This window comes from Haliaeetus albicilla, chromosome 23 (assembly GCF_947461875.1).
Source record: "Haliaeetus albicilla chromosome 23, bHalAlb1.1, whole genome shotgun sequence".
NCBI classification, from domain to species: Eukaryota; Metazoa; Chordata; class Aves; order Accipitriformes; family Accipitridae; genus Haliaeetus; species Haliaeetus albicilla.
Window position 1 is genome coordinate 16,518,163 of NC_091505.1, and position 17,691 is coordinate 16,535,853.

At 45.9% G+C, this 17,691-nt stretch overlaps 1 protein-coding gene across 5 annotated transcripts in view; it reads left to right on the plus strand.

Annotated features, from left to right (window-relative positions):
• Nucleotides 1-17,691, plus strand: part of DOCK11 (dedicator of cytokinesis 11) — an 87,908-nt gene that overhangs the window by 54,407 nt on the left and 15,810 nt on the right. For 4 of the 5 annotated variants that reach the window (XM_069811390.1, XM_069811386.1, XM_069811387.1 and 1 more), the window contains exons 33-45: nucleotides 2,037-2,112; nucleotides 2,413-2,516; nucleotides 4,537-4,648; nucleotides 4,775-4,841; nucleotides 5,363-5,410; nucleotides 5,613-5,690; nucleotides 5,939-6,081; nucleotides 6,713-6,828; nucleotides 8,654-8,791; nucleotides 13,812-13,994; nucleotides 14,672-14,785; nucleotides 16,514-16,729; nucleotides 16,811-16,868. In XM_069811390.1, the coding sequence (XP_069667491.1) occupies nucleotides 2,037-2,112; nucleotides 2,413-2,516; nucleotides 4,537-4,648; nucleotides 4,775-4,841; nucleotides 5,363-5,410; nucleotides 5,613-5,690; nucleotides 5,939-6,081; nucleotides 6,713-6,828; nucleotides 8,654-8,791; nucleotides 13,812-13,994; nucleotides 14,672-14,785; nucleotides 16,514-16,729; nucleotides 16,811-16,868 (1,453 nt within the window). The remainder of the gene's footprint in view (nucleotides 1-2,036; nucleotides 2,113-2,412; nucleotides 2,517-4,536; nucleotides 4,649-4,774; nucleotides 4,842-5,362; nucleotides 5,411-5,612; nucleotides 5,691-5,938; nucleotides 6,082-6,712; nucleotides 6,829-8,653; nucleotides 8,792-13,811; nucleotides 13,995-14,671; nucleotides 14,786-16,513; nucleotides 16,730-16,810; nucleotides 16,869-17,691) is intronic. The other variant, XM_069811388.1, reaches the window with a different exon arrangement.

Below are 17,691 nucleotides of genomic sequence, written 5' to 3' on the forward strand. Positions count from 1 at the left end.
TTTAGTTTGGCTTTTCCTGTGACTTTGTTCTGTCTGTACCACTGGGTACAATGTCTCTGCCCTTTTGCTTGCCATTGTTTAACGTGTTTCTTTATGGTATGCATAGTGCTGTGACGTGAGGTAAGGCCCTCCAAGTGCAAGGAGTTGCCACAGGACTCAGCCTCAGACTCCAGCAGTTGTTGTGGGGAGTTGCCGATCTGCCGGAGGGTTGTATGTGGTTCCCAGGCCGGCTTAGCCCTGCAGACGACTTTCCTTCTTGTTTGGAGAAAAACAACAACAACAAAAAAAAGACATTTGAGAAAAACAATTCAAAATTTCAACTCAAATGATGAAAAACAAAAGGGAAAAAACTGCTATGACTTACTTTAATATGTTCTGTGTCGTGGTTTAACCCCAGTCAGCAACTAAGCACCACACAGCTCTTCGCTCACTTCCCCCCCACCCAGGGAGGGGAAAGAATCAGGAAAAAAGTAAAACTCATGGCTTGAGATAAAGACAGTTTAATAGGACAGAAAGGAAGAAAATAATAATAATAATAGGAATCAGAATATACAAAACAAGTGATGCACAAGGCAATTGCTCACCACTCACTGACCGATGCCCAGTTAGTTCCCGAGCAGTGATCCACCCCGCCCTGGCCAACTCTTCCCAGTTTATATACTGGGCATGACGTCACATGTTATGGAATACCCCTTTGGCCAGTTTGGGTCAGCTGTCCTGGCTGTGTCCCCTCCCAGCTTCTTGTGCCCCTCCAGGCTTCTTGCTGGCTGGGCATGAGAAGCTGAAAAACCCTTGACTGAGTATAAACACTATTTAGCAACAACTGAAAACATCAGTGTGTTATCAACATTCTTCTCATACTAAATCCAAAATGTAATACTATCCCAGCTACTAGAAAGAAAATTAACTCCATCCCAGCCACAACCAGGACAGTATCCATCGCCTATTCTATACCATTTATGTCACACTCAGGTCCCATACTTTCCAATACATCCCAATTAATCACCATCACCTTTCCTGTCCTTTGAGATATATATATATATACACACACACAGATATCATTCCCTTAGTCTATGGGCCATTCCTATAAAATGTCCATTGAGTTCATTTAGTCCATGACTTTGGGCTCCATCTGTCATAACAGCCTTTCTGGGAAGGAGAGATGGTGCGAATTCTGCTCAGTTGGCAGAGCAGGATTGGGCTTCGGTGCAGTGCGGCGGGCGGGTGACATTGGGCGCGGCAGGAGGATGGTGTGTAGTGTCGGATTGTTTCATGCTGAAGGCAGTCCTGGTTCCATCACTACTGTGCTTTGCTCCATTTTATCAAAGTTCATTTTTCCTTAATCTAAGTGATTCTTACTGTAATACCATTGATATGGCATATAACAGTTATAGTAATGATGACATACAGTGGCAGGGTTATATAGCGATTAACATCATACAGTTTAATTCATTGGCTATTCTCACCTAAATTCAAATCCCCTTGAGGCACACATTGGAATTCCCCATCCTTTCACATCACCCACCAAGTGCGCCCAGGTCCTCGAGCAAAAGCAATCCCACAAATGGGTTTGCCTTCACCTGAGGCAGGAGTAACCCAGACTGTCTTCCCTAACACATATTTTATGTGCACTACAGGGACTTTATCCCCTTCTACAGTACATAAAAGTTCTGACTGGGCAGGGCCACCCCGATTGGCAGATCCTCTGGTGTTGACTAACCAGGTGGCTTTTGCTAAATGTGTATCCCAATGTTTGAAGGTACCACCCCCCCATTGCTCTCAGTGTAGTCTTTAACAGTCCATGGTATCATTCGATTTTCCTGGAGGCTGGCACACGATAGGGGATGTGATATACCCACTCAATGCCATGCTTTTTGGCCCAGGTCTACTCCTCCCCGAGTCATTTGTCTCCTTGTTATGGAAGTAAGGAAATAGATTTTTTTTTTTAATCTGCCTTTTTTTATTTCATTATTCTCTTCTGTAAGAGAGTAGGTGTTATCTTCCATTGGTCACAAAAACCTTATGTTGCTTTACAGGCATCCAGGGATGAATTCATATGCAGTTTTGCATCCCCCTCAAATAGATCCAGCCTGATTGCAGACAAAGATCCCGGTAAATTAATTTTTCTAAACTTTAACTTTCCCATTTATTTTGAATGTAACTATTACCAGCTCCCAAAACCCATTACTCAAAACCTGAAGTAGTCATCTGCCAAAAGACCTCTCAGAGTTTGTATGCTTTTCCCTGGACGTGGTGTCACCCCAGCTGTCCTTTCCAGATTAATCAGCTTTCAACACAGGGCTTTCACAAGCCCTGTCTGTGCTGCCCAAATTGCATCTTCCACTCACTGTCCGCGATGCGCTGAGGAGTGCTGGTGCCAAGGTGTCAATTGTGGGGTTTGGTTTTTTTCAGCTTGCGGAGCAGCACTTCCAAATGGCCATGCAATAAAGCGAGAGGACTCGAAAGGATCCCTGAACTCAGAGGGGGCAACCGGTTCCCCAGATCAGAGTGAAAATGTAACGTATGGGGTTAGAAAGAATGGTGCTTACTGCACCAGTCTGTGGGCTGTGTTAAATAAGGGGGAGGGAAAAAGGAGTTCCCCATGGTAACTCTCTCAAAAGCCAGCTTATAAATATCTCTGTTTGGAAACAGATTCATGTTTAACAGAGGAGGTCAGACTCATGGGTCTGGTATGCTTTCCCTCTTCAGACATCTCTGAGCCAAAAATATAACTGTTGACAAATCACATATCAAAGAAGAAAGGCAAAATCCGTGGGGAAAATCTCTGCTCCCATGGTGCGTTTATCCATGCTCAGACGTGCTCCCTGTGTGTGGATGGGTCTGAGCCTGGCCAGGGCCCAGTGCACAGTGCTGGGAACTGGTTTCCACACACAGCTGGGAGACAAAGCACCGTGATGTGAGATTGCCAGTGACCACTGACTTAAGAGAAGATGAGGTATTTGTAGGAAAATCAACACAGGCTAATAACCACAGCCCCACATTTGCAGAAGGTGACCACGGTCACACCACAGAGAGCTCTGACCCCACTATTCAGACAGGGTGTACTCTGCTTGTTGGCAGACTGCACACATGGAAATCAGGTATTTGTGCAAACCAGCCCCTGGTTTTCCTCAAGGCACTTTCCAGATGTCCTGGGTTGGCATGAATAATTGATGCATCTTTAAAACCTTTGGTCCTTACATCAAGCAAGACAAAGAAAATCTGGGCTTCTGCTGGCTGTGTACTGACATGCTTAGGAGAGGTGGGGCCTTTCAAGTTCTCCCACATAAATCACGAAGCTACAAGACCAAGTATAGCCAAATACTTGACTATCAAACTGTTCATATTCAGCAAAGCTCTGAGCATATGCTTCAACCTTGCTGGTGGGGTTTGCAGAAAGCATTATCGTTTGCAGCCCAGCTCTTCAGCTAGACATTGTCTTCTGTGTCCTTGAAGGTATGTTTTTCAGAGTCGTTGAAAACAGCTTTTCTGTTAGGGAATGCAATATCCACAAACCATGCAGAAGAAATGCCACATAAAGGAGCACAGCTTTAACACTGCTCTACAGCGGTAGACACGTTGCTTATCGCCTGTTCCCCTGGAGTGAGTTGTGTGCTGACTTGGTAGTTTGGCATGGTCAACAGCAAAGTTTTGGCTATAGCACTGTATCTCCAACTCTAAACTGAATGTTTAATTCTGTTTTATTATGACTTATATCTACAGCTTGTCCCAGAATAAACAACAAGTAAGATCCGTGGGTCGCTGTCCAAACATGTGAGGCACAGTTTTAAGAGAAGCATCCTACTTAGAGATTAATCATATCCATTTGTCCAAGGATAGGGCTTGGGTGAGCACAGAGAATGCAAAAAAATTTGGTAAAGCTTTAGAAGTCATGTTTCCCACCACACAATGCCCAAGCCTTTCCCACCCAGACTGACTCACCAGCAGGATTTCACTTCTCTTTGCCTAAGTCACTAAGTAGGGGGAAAAACAAGAGACACTTCCAAAAATCAGGGGAAAAGCCCCAAGTTCTTAAGCTGAAATTTCCTGAGTTTTTAATAACTGACATTTTGTTTTGAAGTGTACATCTTTAGCAGAAAGTTAGATTCTTGCTTTAAAATGTGACCCCTAGTGAGCTGTTTTGTTTGACAAGAACTGACTTTAAAAATGTCCAGGAGCTTAGACACTGCAGAGAGCAGGGGAAGTGAAAGCAGGGCTGCCGTGCGTTTTGGTGAATAAGCCATCATTCTTTGCCCAGACATTGTTTTTCTGGGCAGAGAAGCGTTCAACCATGTGCCCAGGATTTCCAGACTGCTCATCACTGGACAGGCAGCAACCCCAAAGGATGGGATGTCTCCAAAGCATGATGCTGTGGGGGTGGGTGCACATGCAGGGGGACAGGAGGAATGCTGGCATATCTGGTATGTGCTAGGTTTGCTGTGCCCATGCTGCATGGTATCTGGCCCCGTGCTCCGTGTGGGCACAGCACAGGCACCCGTGGCCACTGGTCTCCGCATCACATCTGTGTCCCGTTAGATCCGCAGAAGCTCCACGAGGAGCAGCGTGTCACACTGCAGCCGGCTGGACCAGTTTGAGATCCGGACGCTCCTGATGTGCTATCTTTACATTGTGAAGATGATCTCTGAAGGTTGGTGGCTCTTGCTCACTGGAGGGCAGCCATAAAGACGAGAGACCATCACCGGCAGTTTTGGTCTGTAAGGTCTCCCTTTAATTTTTTTTAAATCTCAGTGTGCTGTTTTTTTTTTTCTTTCAGATACCCTTTTAGCTTACTGGAACAAATTCTCCCCCCAAGAGCTGATCAATGTCCTTGTGCTTCTGGAGTGAGTATCATGAGGCTGCAATTCAAACATTGCGCCTTAGCGTGAGCAGCGTTGGCCAAGAAGAAGACATGAGTGCCATGTGCCTTGCAGGGTACACATGGTCCTGTGCAGCTCTAGAGGTGTCTGGCCAAGTTGTACTGAAATGCTCTTCCTCTGTCTGAGGAGAAACAGGTGTATGTCAAGGGAGCATGGTGAAGTTGGCGGTGCCATGCTCGGTCTGGGCTGTGCAGAGGGTGTCCCACCACCTGCGGGCAAGCAGGGCTCAGGACACAGCCTCCCACCATAACCGGCACAACCTCTGCTTTGCAGCGGGTTTGGTGGAACAAATGGGTGAGGAGACAGGGATGTGCCATAGGGTTTGGAAACCAAGGGTTTGAGGTCAAGTGACTTGTAAATACAGACCGACATGCTCGTGCACAGAGGAGTGTGTCTGCAGACAAGGAGAGGGTAGATTTTAAATGTTCTGGATCATTCCTGCTCTGCAGGATCTGTAACAGATACATGTTTTATTTTCTTTCTAGAGTGTGTTTATTTCACTTCAGATACGTGGGGAAGAGAAATATCGCCAGGTACCGTATTCTTCCATCCAGGGCCAGGATGGGGGAGCCGTCCCCACGCTCCCTGCCGCAGCCGAGGCGGGAAGGGAACGTGCACACCCCCGCGGGGCAAACCCAAGCAGGCAGGAATCCTGTGGGGCCGGGACTCTGCTCAGCGCCATGCCGTGAGCAGAGTCCCCTTGCCTTAGCACCCTGCCCCTTCCCTCCCCTCCAGCTCCTGCATGAGACCCCCAGGCCCAGGTGCTGCTGGCTGCCCGCGCAGGTTGGCAGTGTCCCCCGCAGCTGGCTGCAGGTGAGACACGAGTCACGGCTGCATCTCTGCTCCCTGAGCAGCAGCAGCCCTGCGGTTTCATTAGCTCTAGGGCTATCTGGCGCAGGCGAGACCAGGGTAGCCTGGTCAGTCCTGCTGGGATTGCGCGGGATAAACCGGATTAGTGCGTTGGAGGGAGGTCAGGTCTCCATCCTGGTGCCTCGTGCAATCCTGTAGTGGTGTGGCCACAGCTGCTCGTCCAAACCTGCAGTCTTCACTTCTGCTTGCAGGGTGCACGACGCCTGGTTGTCCAAGCACACAGGAACTGATAGGAAATCCCAGACGATGCCAGCGCTCCGCAGCAGAGCTGGGGGGATGCAGGTGCGGCTCCAGCATCTGGGCAGCTTGGAGACCTCCTTCACACTCAACCACAGTACGTACAGCAGAGCGAGACGGGACCGTGGATTATTAGCCTGCTGTAAACTGCATGTAGCCATTTTCCACTTGCTGCTTTTTGCTTCAGGGTATTCAAACTCGGCAGAATTACAGTGGTCACCACTCCTCCCTGCAACATTCCTAGATTGGTGGGGGTGACCTTTAAGCCAGCCCCTTAAAAATCACACCTGGGACTTAGGACTTGCGTGGCTTTTTCCTCTCACCTGTCTTGGCTCAGCAACTTGGCTGGGTGTGTTTGCAAGAGACACCTTGGTTTGGGTGGTGAGCAAGGCAGGCAGAGACCTGGGCCAGGATCTGTTCTAAACTGCTCCACATGGTGAGTCTTGCCCCATTGAAGCACCTTGCCGTTTCACCTCTGCGGATACAACCTGGACACCTTGTTCTCTACCTGGCTTCAAAGACAGTGAAATTAAGGGGAAATACTGACGTTGGTTTTCTCGGTTGGCATCAGGCTGAGGCAGCTTCTCTGAATGGAGCTGGCAAATTCAGCATCTTGCTATCTTTACCTCATCTCCCAAACCCAGTGAAGTGCAAGGGGACAACCTTATCTATATCAGCATTTAGATCTTGTGAACACTGTTTCCTCCTGATTTGCTTTCTGTCCACAGATGCAGGCACCTCAGAAGCAGATATTGTGCACCAGGCATTACTGGAGGGCAATATTGCCACCGAAGTGTGCCTGACAGTCCTGGACACCATCTCTTTTTTCATTCAGAGTTTCAAGGTCAGCATTGAAATCAAAAGTATTGTTGAAATGTGTGTGTATTTCTGTATGCGTGTTGTTTTTGGTGATCCATTCTCCCAGAGTGGCAGATTATGGAAGGCTTTACAAAAGCAAATTGTTTGCAGCTTGTTTATTTTCCAAAATGCTGGGTGTTTCACAGGGTCTCAGAGTAATTATGCACTTTATGCAATCTTGCAATTTCTTCAAAACTGCAAGACCAGAGAAAATTACGTGGATGCTATACCATGAGTGTAGGCGTTACAAAAATAGAATAAGAGGAAATGTACATCATATAGAAAGGAGGGACTAGAAGAAAGGGAAATGAAGGTCTAGCATTCTTAGGACAGTCACTGTTTTCTACCATAAATTGTCTAGAAGCGTGGCCCAGATTTCTTTGAATCACTGTACATGAATGTCTCTGGGGCTGAGGCATTCCAGCTGTGGTTACCAGTTCAGATAAGACCAGTACCACTGGTAGAAGTCTTCTCCTCTATATAGTGATTCACACTCCCAGCAGTCATTGCCATCTACAAGAATCAAAGCCTCTGTAGGGAAGAGAACCCCAGGCTGGCAGTAAAATACTGAAATACTGTTGCAGAAAAGCTCTTCCTCTAAGTGTGGTTGGAGGAATCCTGCTCATAGCAATGGGTTTTGCATAATGTCACAAGAACAACTCCGAATTTCAGAGTAAGTGAAATGAAGATTTCCTTTTTAGATGGATTGAGCAACATGAAAAGAAAGGTCATCTTATCCTCTGCTTCTGTTGCAAAGGAAAAAAGCTATCCTGGTACAGATGTTAAATTACTCCTTAAAAGTTTGGCAACAGCAGAAGGATTTAGATGCAAGAGTTAAAACTTGCTTGACTTTCTCAGTTGCCTCTTTTTGAATACAGCTGAACCACAAAACAATGTGCTTTTCAAACCACAGGATAGACTAGATTCCCTTCTGCTTTAATTGGCTTCTGCTTTGCTTTTATGGTCATGTGGTGTTACCACACAGAAGTGTGCTCTATACTGCAGTAAAAGTGCTGATGGTGTTCTTACTGCCAGAGTAAACAAGTTCAGTTAAAAAGTACGGATCCTAAACTTACCCTGCTACAAGATGTATACAGGATGTCAAAAGACAAATCTGAGCCAGCCCAAGGATTTCTTGGGCTGGCAATGAGACAGGAGCTATTGATGTTCTATTGATATGGGGTATCCACATCCTTGCTGGGTGGCCACAATGTGCCAGGCTTCCTGCGCAGCTGCTGCAAGGGTGACAGCAGGCACGGGCAAGATAACTCTGACACCAAACTGTATTAATCCTCTCCACATAATTCCATTTTACCACATCTCCAGAAGGTGAAACTGTCAAAACTTTGCAGGAGACAAGGGAAGTGTACTGACTTACGACAGCTATGAATCTCTCCAGTGAAAAGATGTGACAGTCTTTTTTTTTTTCTTTTCTCTCTCTCTCTCTTTTGGGCTGCAAATGAAACACTTGTCAAGACAAATAAAGAGAAATGGAAAAAACCAGTGTGATAGTTGTGTTGGAACAGCCCATTTTATTTAAAGTAACTCTAGGCAACTGGAGAAGGTTGTACAGATTATTGAGTTGGGTTTTGGAATTAGTGATAAAATATTTTTGTTTTATTCTCTCCTAGTCTCTGACCAACTAGTGTAAGTTTGTACTGGTTGTCATATTTATTGGTTATATTTTTACTGAAGGCCCTGTTCCTTATCTGGCTTAAGAATTGCTGTGATTAATTATGCAAAATTATCTCGGTCATTTCCAGCTTCAGGCACAACATTTCTGCAAAATAAATTCTCTCTTTGCTTTCTAGACCCAGCTTTTAAGCAACGATGGCCACAATCCACTCATGAAGAAGGTTTTTGATATTCATCTGGCTTTTCTCAAAAACGGGCAGTCAGAAGCAGCTCTTAAGCATGTGTTCGCCTCTCTGAGAGCTTTCATTAGCAAGGTATGTAATACATGACTCTAAAAGTGCAGGAGAATTTATATAGGTATGACAGGAGACCAGTACACTTAAACTCCTGTTAAAGTGATATTTTATGCTGTTTGGAGATGTGTTTTAGAAAACAACTTCTTCACTGATTTAAAAACCAGCCCAGGTTAAGTTATCTATTTCAACAATTATTTATTATTTGTTGGATATCAGGAAACAAAAGGAGAAATTGCGAGGAATTCACCTTCCCACTTGCCTTGGTCACAAAACTGCTGTTAAAGATCACTATCTGTTCAACCAAAAGCTGGTGCTTCTTGAAGCTTTGCCCCAAACTGTCAATATTGCTGATAATGCCATTGCTTGAGTGATACTTGTACTGACAAGCTGCTCCTCTCCCACTCTGTTTGAAAGAGGATAGTACTTGCTGAACCTCTTTCTACACTTTTCTGGTATGCAGCAAGGCAGTTTAATCCCCTGAGCTCAAGCAGCATCAAAGCTGCAACTAACCACATAAGGGCAGTGACTGATGCTATTGCTGACATTTCCCTTTGTGCTTGTCAAAACCTGCTGCTTCTCCAAAGTACATTTTTGAGACCAGATGTACATGCAAACTCCATTCCTTCCAAGCTGCATGGTTGTCATAAATTCAAAATGAATTAAAACCTCTCAAATCACTTGAATGCAGCAGATCATTAATGAGGTAAATCCATGTGGCGTGAGACTGCAGCCAGGCGGAGCACAGTATGTGAATGATATGCAGCAAAGTGTTACTTCCAAAGGAAGTCTTGCACTAGTTGCTGAGCTAAGTTTGATTAAAGAAAGAGACTGCTAAACTGTTTTCAAAGCTGGAAAAAGTCTGTGCTATGTACATTTTACTATAACCCCACAGCAAAGCTAAGAGCTAGTACAAGAATGTCTAGGGCTGAATTTTGATTTATCCTAAGCAAACACGTGAGAAGCAGAAAATGCAGAAGTCTTGCTAGCTACCTGTCTGGCTCCAGACAGCGTGGTCTCCTATGAGATGTTTTTCCATGGGCCTTCTTAAAGCCTGCTAGATTGGCAGCTGGCACTGGCAGGAATCACTCAGTTTTCCTACGGAGTCCAATTATTGCTCTACCTTTCGAGTTTCCTGCTTGCCTGTGATCTGCTTAACCTTGAGATCCATCCTGCCGCAGATCTGCATACACCCCACTCGGACACAGCCTCTCTGCACGTCTCTTCCCCTTACTACTCAAAAGTTAGTTTAGCCAGAAATATTTGTTTTGTGCCTATAGCAAATAATAGACCTTCCTTGCCTCCCTGGCAAGTTTTCTGTGGTTGTTTAAATGTGAAGCCAAACCTGCACACCTGCTTAATTTGATCTCACCATCAGCCTTCAAAACCTGGAGCCTTTCAGGGGTTCCACACTTGCATTCCAAAATGCCAATTACAGTAATGGAGGCTGCATTCTTGGCTGCTGCAAGGACGGGCAGTGGGGTCGTTTTCTTGGATTTATGCCAGCCTGAATCCATGCTGAATTTGGCATCGTGTGTCTTCAAAGATGTGAAAGATTGATTTCAGTTAATTTCTCACATTTCCCCTATGACAGGACACAGTGTGGCTTCTGTAAAAGCAAGATATGAGCCCAGCAGATGGTATCTATAAGGAAGTGTTTTCTTTGCCAACTCCATAACCACATGAGTCCCAAACTTCCTTTTAAGTCCTCTGAAGTGCTTTTCTAAGGCCAAAAGAGACAATAAAATAGCTGGGGGGTGGGGGGTGAGGCGTCACTGCATTTCATGACAAGTGCAAGGATAGCATGTTTTCCTGCAGGTTTAATTTGAAATATGAAAGCTGCACTGCTTTGTTTTGGGTTGCATATCACTGTTAGCTATAAAGTAGTGTTAACTTCAAGAAAACCAAAAGTGAGTTATACATATGATGCGGCTAGAATGGACAATTTGTCACTTTTATGGCCTTCTGTATCTAATAATTACAATGAAAAGAATCCTCCCCCTTATCTAGGACAACAGAAAATGGTTGCTGGGGGGGGGGGAATTCCTAAGATTTATTCTGCATCCCAAAATCTGTCTTAAAAGTAGCTTGCTTTCTGCATTAGATCTGGTTACTTAATAGGCAAAAGACTTTTTAAAAAAAAAAGAAATGTCTCAAGAAAGCAAAGAACAAACAAGTTCTATAATTGTTTGCATGTTTGATTTTGGTTTTAGAATCTATCCCGCTTGCATGCATGTGTGCTGGGAATTTGGGAAGAAAGCTGTCTCTGTTTCACTGGCTGGGAAGAAGCAACAAAAGCCAGATTGCTCTTGTTTTATACTCTAGGTTTTCTTAACAACTAAATCCTTCTTTTCAGAACATCACTTACAGATAAATACATAGATACATGCTTGGGAATGGTCTTGAAATTAAAGGTATTAAAGGAGGAGGCTGAGATAATTTGCCCTGCATTAAAGAGCAGCTCAGACACATGGATGTGAGAGTGATGGAAACCCCGTGTAGCTGCCCTCTCCGTGCCTGCCTGTCCCTTGCTGTGCTGACACTAGCAGGGCACGTTAGAGGCATCACATATCCCAGGCCCTGAAGGACTAGGGCAGCAGACCCTCACTCCTTTCCTGCAACAGCCGATTTGGGAAGCTTTTCCCTGTCTGTTAGCAATTCCCCCCCGACCATGTCAAACTGTGCCTTCCCTCCCCGTTAGCGCTCTCAGGCTGCAGCATCGTTACAGCCTCCCATGCAGTTGTGAAGGGCACTTGGCATGTCCTGCCCGCCGCTGCGGCTGTCCTGCCCTCACACCTTAGGGCCGGATCAGAAACGTGCTCCTCCAGCACACGCGGAGTCATCGCCACACGTGCTGTTCCACAGCTCTTCCCGGCTCACGTTCTCCTGCCAGCTGGAGGGCTGCAGGCAGCACCTGCCCAGATCTCCAGCAGGCATACACCCTTGGGTCTGCTGCCCCGAACCCAGCACCAGGAGCGATTGCATCTGCTTGGGCTTGGTCTCCAGAAGGAGCTGCGCGGGGACACAGGTTCCCTATGAACAGGGCACAGGTTTTCCTCCAGAGCTGGTGCAGTGTGGAGGGGAGTGCACAGGGGGGGATCTGGGGCTTCTTCTGCAGCAGGTTCCCAGGCAAAGTTTTTCTGCCTAGCATTGGGTTGGAAATGTCTGAAAAGCCCCTGCAGGCAAGCAGTGGTCCCTGCTGACAGCAAGTGCCAGCCCTATCTTCTTGGGTGCCCGTGTGCTGCCTGTGCATGCCCAATCACACATTGCTGTGGCTGGCTCTGGGCTAAACCCAGTTCTGAGCGTGACCCCATCTCGCTATTGGAGAAGGATTGCATTACAACAAGCAGGAATTACTTAATAGCTCCTTTCCCAAGTGCACACATGATCCTCTTGGCCCTGTGTTACTATGATGTTTGTTTGCTTCTTTTCTTTCTCCTTTTTTTTTTTTCTCTGAAAATATTTTTGGCCAGAGGCAGTGAACACCAAGTGTTTGGTCAGTGTCTTAATTCTGCCTTGTAACCTGCATGACTTGGTGTAATCCCAACAGTGTACTCATGCTAGCCACAGCTCCTAGGTTCCTGTTTTGAGACCCTTTCACGAGCATGCCATGGTGGTGGCCACAGCAGTACCTACAAGCTTTTCTGAATCATATATACTTAATGCAAGGAGTGGGGGGCCACGGTAACAGCTCCAGGCTTTAACTTGGAGGATGTGAGCGAATGCTCTGACAGTATTTACTGTCATCTCCCACGGGGAGAAGGTAGCGGGGCAGACAGAAGTGGCTCATGGACCATGCTGCCTGAGGACCATTGGGTCTTGAATGAACTGAGCACATCTGTCCTCTGAGCAGATAAAAAACACGGTTGTCTCTCTTGCCTCTTTGTGCCAGGACATTCCCTGGGGCTGGTCCCCAGCTGCAGCAGAGGGAGCGGAGTGCCGCTGTGCCATGCCCAAACAGCCTCCGCTCCCTCCGGCAGGTGTTGGCATGACCCCTCTCCAGCCAGGTTCCTGCGGTGGCTGCGGAGGCGGCTGCGTGCCAGCACAAAACCCTGCCTTGTTCTGCTTCCCCGTGCCCAGCCCGCTGCGGCTGGGTGGAAGGAAGCCGAGTGCGGTGCCCCCTCCCCGCCAGCCACCGCTCGTCACCGCGGACAGACGGACGCATGCTGGCGGTGCCCGCTCCGGCGGGCCCTGCATGGAGGCTGCTGCCCGCCGGGGCAGGTCACCGCTGCAGCCGTCTGCTTTTCAGGCACAGCTGAGCTTGTCCCCGCAGACAGGCTTGGAAGTAGGTCTTTGGTAAGGTGATAGACATGCTACAGCAGTGTGGAGTGCTGGTCTTCCCTTTCTGCTTTTCTCCACCCTGCTGCACATCTCCGAGCCCCATTGCTAACCAAGGTAGCTCATGCTGCAGTTTGGCTTGATCCTGCTGCTCCCTGTGACCGGTTCCATCTGGGGGGCCAGGGCAGGTCACTGTGTATTTTAGGCTCTCTGGGATAAGCAAGTCTGTTGTTTGCATTCCTGACGGCAAGCATGATTTTAGGCTTTTTGGATGGGACATGTAGATGTAGCTGTGTGAGCACTGCAGGTCATGCTTCCTAACAAGGTCAGACTTCTGGGTGGGCTACAGTGGATTTTCTGATGTCCCAGATGGCAGCCTTTGGTGGGAATGTCCATGGGACCTCTCTTCTCTGCCCTGCTGCTGGTGTTTATGGCTTTTGTAAGAACATAAAACCTCTGTCTGTCCAGTTTGGTGAGAATTTGCCAATGATCCCAAAAGTTGTTGGGGGAGGGGATAGACAGATGTACACAAACACATCCCCAAAAAACGTGACAGCAAAGTTCACATTGCTTTAGGAAGCATGGTTAAAAATAGGCCCCAAATTCATTCCCACAAATATTTTCAGGCTCAAAACTTTGGCCGAAGTTTTACTGAGGCTGTCCAGGCTGGAGCCCAGTGTGTTGCCCCATGCCCCTGCCCATCTGAGCCTTGTGGGTGTAATTTAGTGGTGTATTTTCTAATATTTGCATGCCTCTTGTGAAGTTTCCCTCAGCATTTTTCAAGGGAAGGGTGAACATGTGCGCTGCCCTCTGCTACGAGATCCTGAAGTGTTGCACTTCCAAGGTGACCTCCACGAGGAACGAAGCCTCGGCTCTTCTGTATCTCCTGATGAGAAATAACTTTGAGTTCACCAAAAGGAGAACATTTCTGAGAACGCACCTTCAGGTCAGTGTCTGGGGAAAAGCTAGAGAGAAGGACGCCTCAGATTTAGTGAACAGATATATCAATATAACTATGTCACCTCAGATCTGCAGAGGATCTTGCTGTGTTGTATGGACAAAAACCCTCTTGATTTCCAGGCTTTGCCTAATTCCTGTTTCCAGTGATCGACCCAGGGCCCTTTGGGTGAAATACACTGCCATCAAGTACTCCAAGTTGTTGAGTTTTTGGAGTCAGAGACACAAGACACATCTCTGCCCCAGAGGCTGGCTGGGATGGGGTGGAAAGGACAGCAAGAAGAGCTGCCTTTGAGGCAGGAGAAGGGATTTTCCTGGAGCTGCTTTTGCAGCATTGTTTTTTTGAAGCAAATTTAGATACCTAGTGGGGCAGATGAATACCGTCTGGGTTGTAATGAGTCATGGAAGAAGGTAACTAATGTACAACCAGGGATTTGTACTATGATTGTTATATTGTTAATTCTGTGAACTCACTGTTCAGCAAAGCAGTTTGGTCCTCTGGGGAGTATTTGTCCTTGGGAGATCTGACAGCAAAGCCACAACAACAACCATTGCTTATGTTGTGGGAAAGACGTGATTTTTTCCCATAAGCATTTTATGTAACTGTGACAATAAAACTCTTCTATTAGGGCTTGTTTAAATAAAGCCCCTACCCTGTCCCAACAGATAATAATTGCAGTGAGCCAATTAATAGCAGATGTGGCACTCAGCGGTGGGACAAGATTTCAGGACTCCTTGCTCATCATTAACAACTTTGCAAACAGTGACAGGCCTATGAAGGTAAGTTGGAGACATTAAATCACATCATGTGCTATCAGCCATTAATGCAAGACTGGGGATGCACTCAAGGAAATCGTGTTTAAGGGTAGGTCTAATGACTGGAACTATGATTTATAAGCTCAGAGTGGGCTGTGTTTGCTCAGTAAACAAGGATGATGCCAACAGCAGTAGGGCCAGCAGCACAGGCAGGTCATGCTCCATCTGTGAGGCCTCACACTTAGAGGAGGGAGCTCTGCAATTCAGGCTACGCTTTGCAAAGTGTGCTGCTTGCAAGGGTGTCCAAAGAGCTTCTCAAGAACTTCCAGCTTTGAGAGGAATGACAAGGGAGGGTCTGGTATTTCTGTTGGCTGAAGGTAATAATTAGCAGGAATTAATTTTAATTAATCAAGTGTCGGTAATATTAAGAAGGCACTCTTCCATGGAGATTAATGGCTGTATTCCTTTGGAAGATAATTGTCTGTCTGCACTAGAATTAACAGCTTCTACCCAACCCATTGAACAATATATCATCACTGCAGCTTGCTCCACTGCACACAGTGTAGCTGCCAAATTAGGATAGAGGTACATGGGAAGCGTTTTTACAGTTCTGTGATTATCCTATGACCTAAAGGTGGAATGGGAACCTCAGTTAGGTGTTGAATCATGCTATAACAAAGTTATAGTTAGGGTATACCTGGCAAAAACTTCTGTACAGATAAGGGTTTCTCTGAGCCATACTTTGCTGCTCATTATTTTACATCATGAGATCATCATTATATCCAGTTTATGTATTTATATAAGTGCAAGAGTACAAGAGAGATTTCAGTACACTGGAGAGAATACCACGCACAGCCACAGAGGTAGCTAGGGGGCAGGAGCCTGAGGAGAGGGAACATGAACCAGGCTCACCACTGAGGAGAGAAAGCTTCGGGGAGACCTAACTGCTGCTTACCACTGCCAAAAGGGAGGTTATAGAGATGAGAAGGTCAGACTCTTCTCAGAGGTGTGGAGTGGCAGGACAAGAGGCAATGGGCATGAGTTTCTGCAAGGGAAATTCCAACTTTGCTTAAAGAAAAAATTATTTCCCAAGAACATGGTGCAGCCCTGGGGCAGGTCCAGAAAGGAGGTGGGATTTCTGTCCTTGGAGATTATAAAACTTGGCCAGACAAGCCTTGCTCTAACTTGATGATGGCCCTGCTCTGAGCAGAGGATCAGACTGGAGCTGGGTTTTATTTATTTATTTATTTATTTATTACATTCCTGTGGTGGGAAGCTCTACAAATGTTTTGGTGCTTTAGGAACTGAAGAGTGCCCACATCAGAGGCTAACAAGCCAGATGTTGAATGACGTGAAAAATATTTCAGGCATGGTTTATGGTCTCATCCTGGGACATTTGCAAGCACGGAGCACTTCTGTCTTGCTCTCACACCGGCTCCTCAGGATGCCAAAGTATCTGCCTCACTGTAGCATGGGAACAGCCAACTTGGCGTCCTGCCCATGACCAGGAGAGATTGGCCCAGTGCACGCCCAGATTGAAAAGCCTCTAATTGCCTATGACATACTGTACACTGTATGCAGTGTGAGTTCAGTAAGTAAAAGCTAGTTAGTCTTATCTCCTGTGTTCTCAGTGTTTTCAGATTGGCAGTAGGTGGAGTGTTGGCTGAAAGGGTAGTGACGGTCTTTCTTTGGCAAAGCCTGGAACACCTTTTATTTCTGTATTTGCTTCTAATTAGATTTGTTTTGTGTCAGGCAACTGCTTTTCCTTCCGAAGTCAAAGATTTGACAAAGAGAATCCGTACAGTGCTTATGGCTACCGCTCAAATGAAAGAACATGAAAAGGATCCAGAAATGTTGATAGATCTACAGTACAGTTTAGCCAAATCTTACGCAAGTACCCCAGAGCTCCGGAAAACGTGGCTGGACAGTATGGCAAAGATACATGTAAAAAACGGAGACTTTTCAGAGGTAATTCATGTAATTAAAAACATGGTGCACAACAAGACAGATGTACAGATGACATTTTAATTTTCCCTTTCTACTTTGCAGGCAGCCATGTGTTACGTTCATGTAGCAGCCCTCGTTGCAGAGTTTCTGCACCGGAAAAGTAAGTGTGTGCTGTTCAGAGGCACAAGGAAGACAATGCAGTGATGGGTTTTGGGGGGATCAGAATCTTTTTAAAGACAAGTTTCTCTCGATTTGGTAAATGATCATATTAGAAACAAGCTAAAAAGGAAAAAAAAATTAATGCAGTGGATAAAGCTAGAAGAAGATGAGGGTTTTTTAAGAAAGGAATCCAATTGTTCATAGACAGGCATTTACTAGGCTGCCCAGGTCTGCTTAAACAGTCATGTTGGCACCTTGCTGAGTGAAATAAGAACTGACACATTGTGTCTCGGTTTAAATGTTCAGTTGTATTTTACATTAGGAAATGTACTCACAGGGGAAGCCCATGTTAAAAAATGGCTGTCAATATGTTCATCAGAAGTATCACAATAGGCAGTACAGAAAACTATAGAATAAAGCAGTCAAAATTCAGTCAAAAAATGAGACTATAGCCTAACTATACAAATATGTAAAGAACAATCAGGAAAAAAGTGTTGTGGTTTAATGCAAAACAGGAAGGAAGGACAGACTTGTGTGTTCTCAAGTAATACCACTTTGCAGGTTTTCTTTTAAATATCTGTTCCACAGTTGATATATTGACCCCACTTCTCATTTCCCTGTAAAGGAGTAATTGTTGAAATGGACACAACATTTTGGAAAGTTAAGGCTCCATAAAAGTTGATTACATGCACTGCCTTGGCTGGAAAGGTCTTAAGTGCCTTGCTCAGGGAGCTTGGATTCCCTCCAAATTCTGTACTTTGTGTTGGCTAAGTGGGAAAAATCAGGACTTGTTTTTCTGATACATACACATATTTCACATGGCG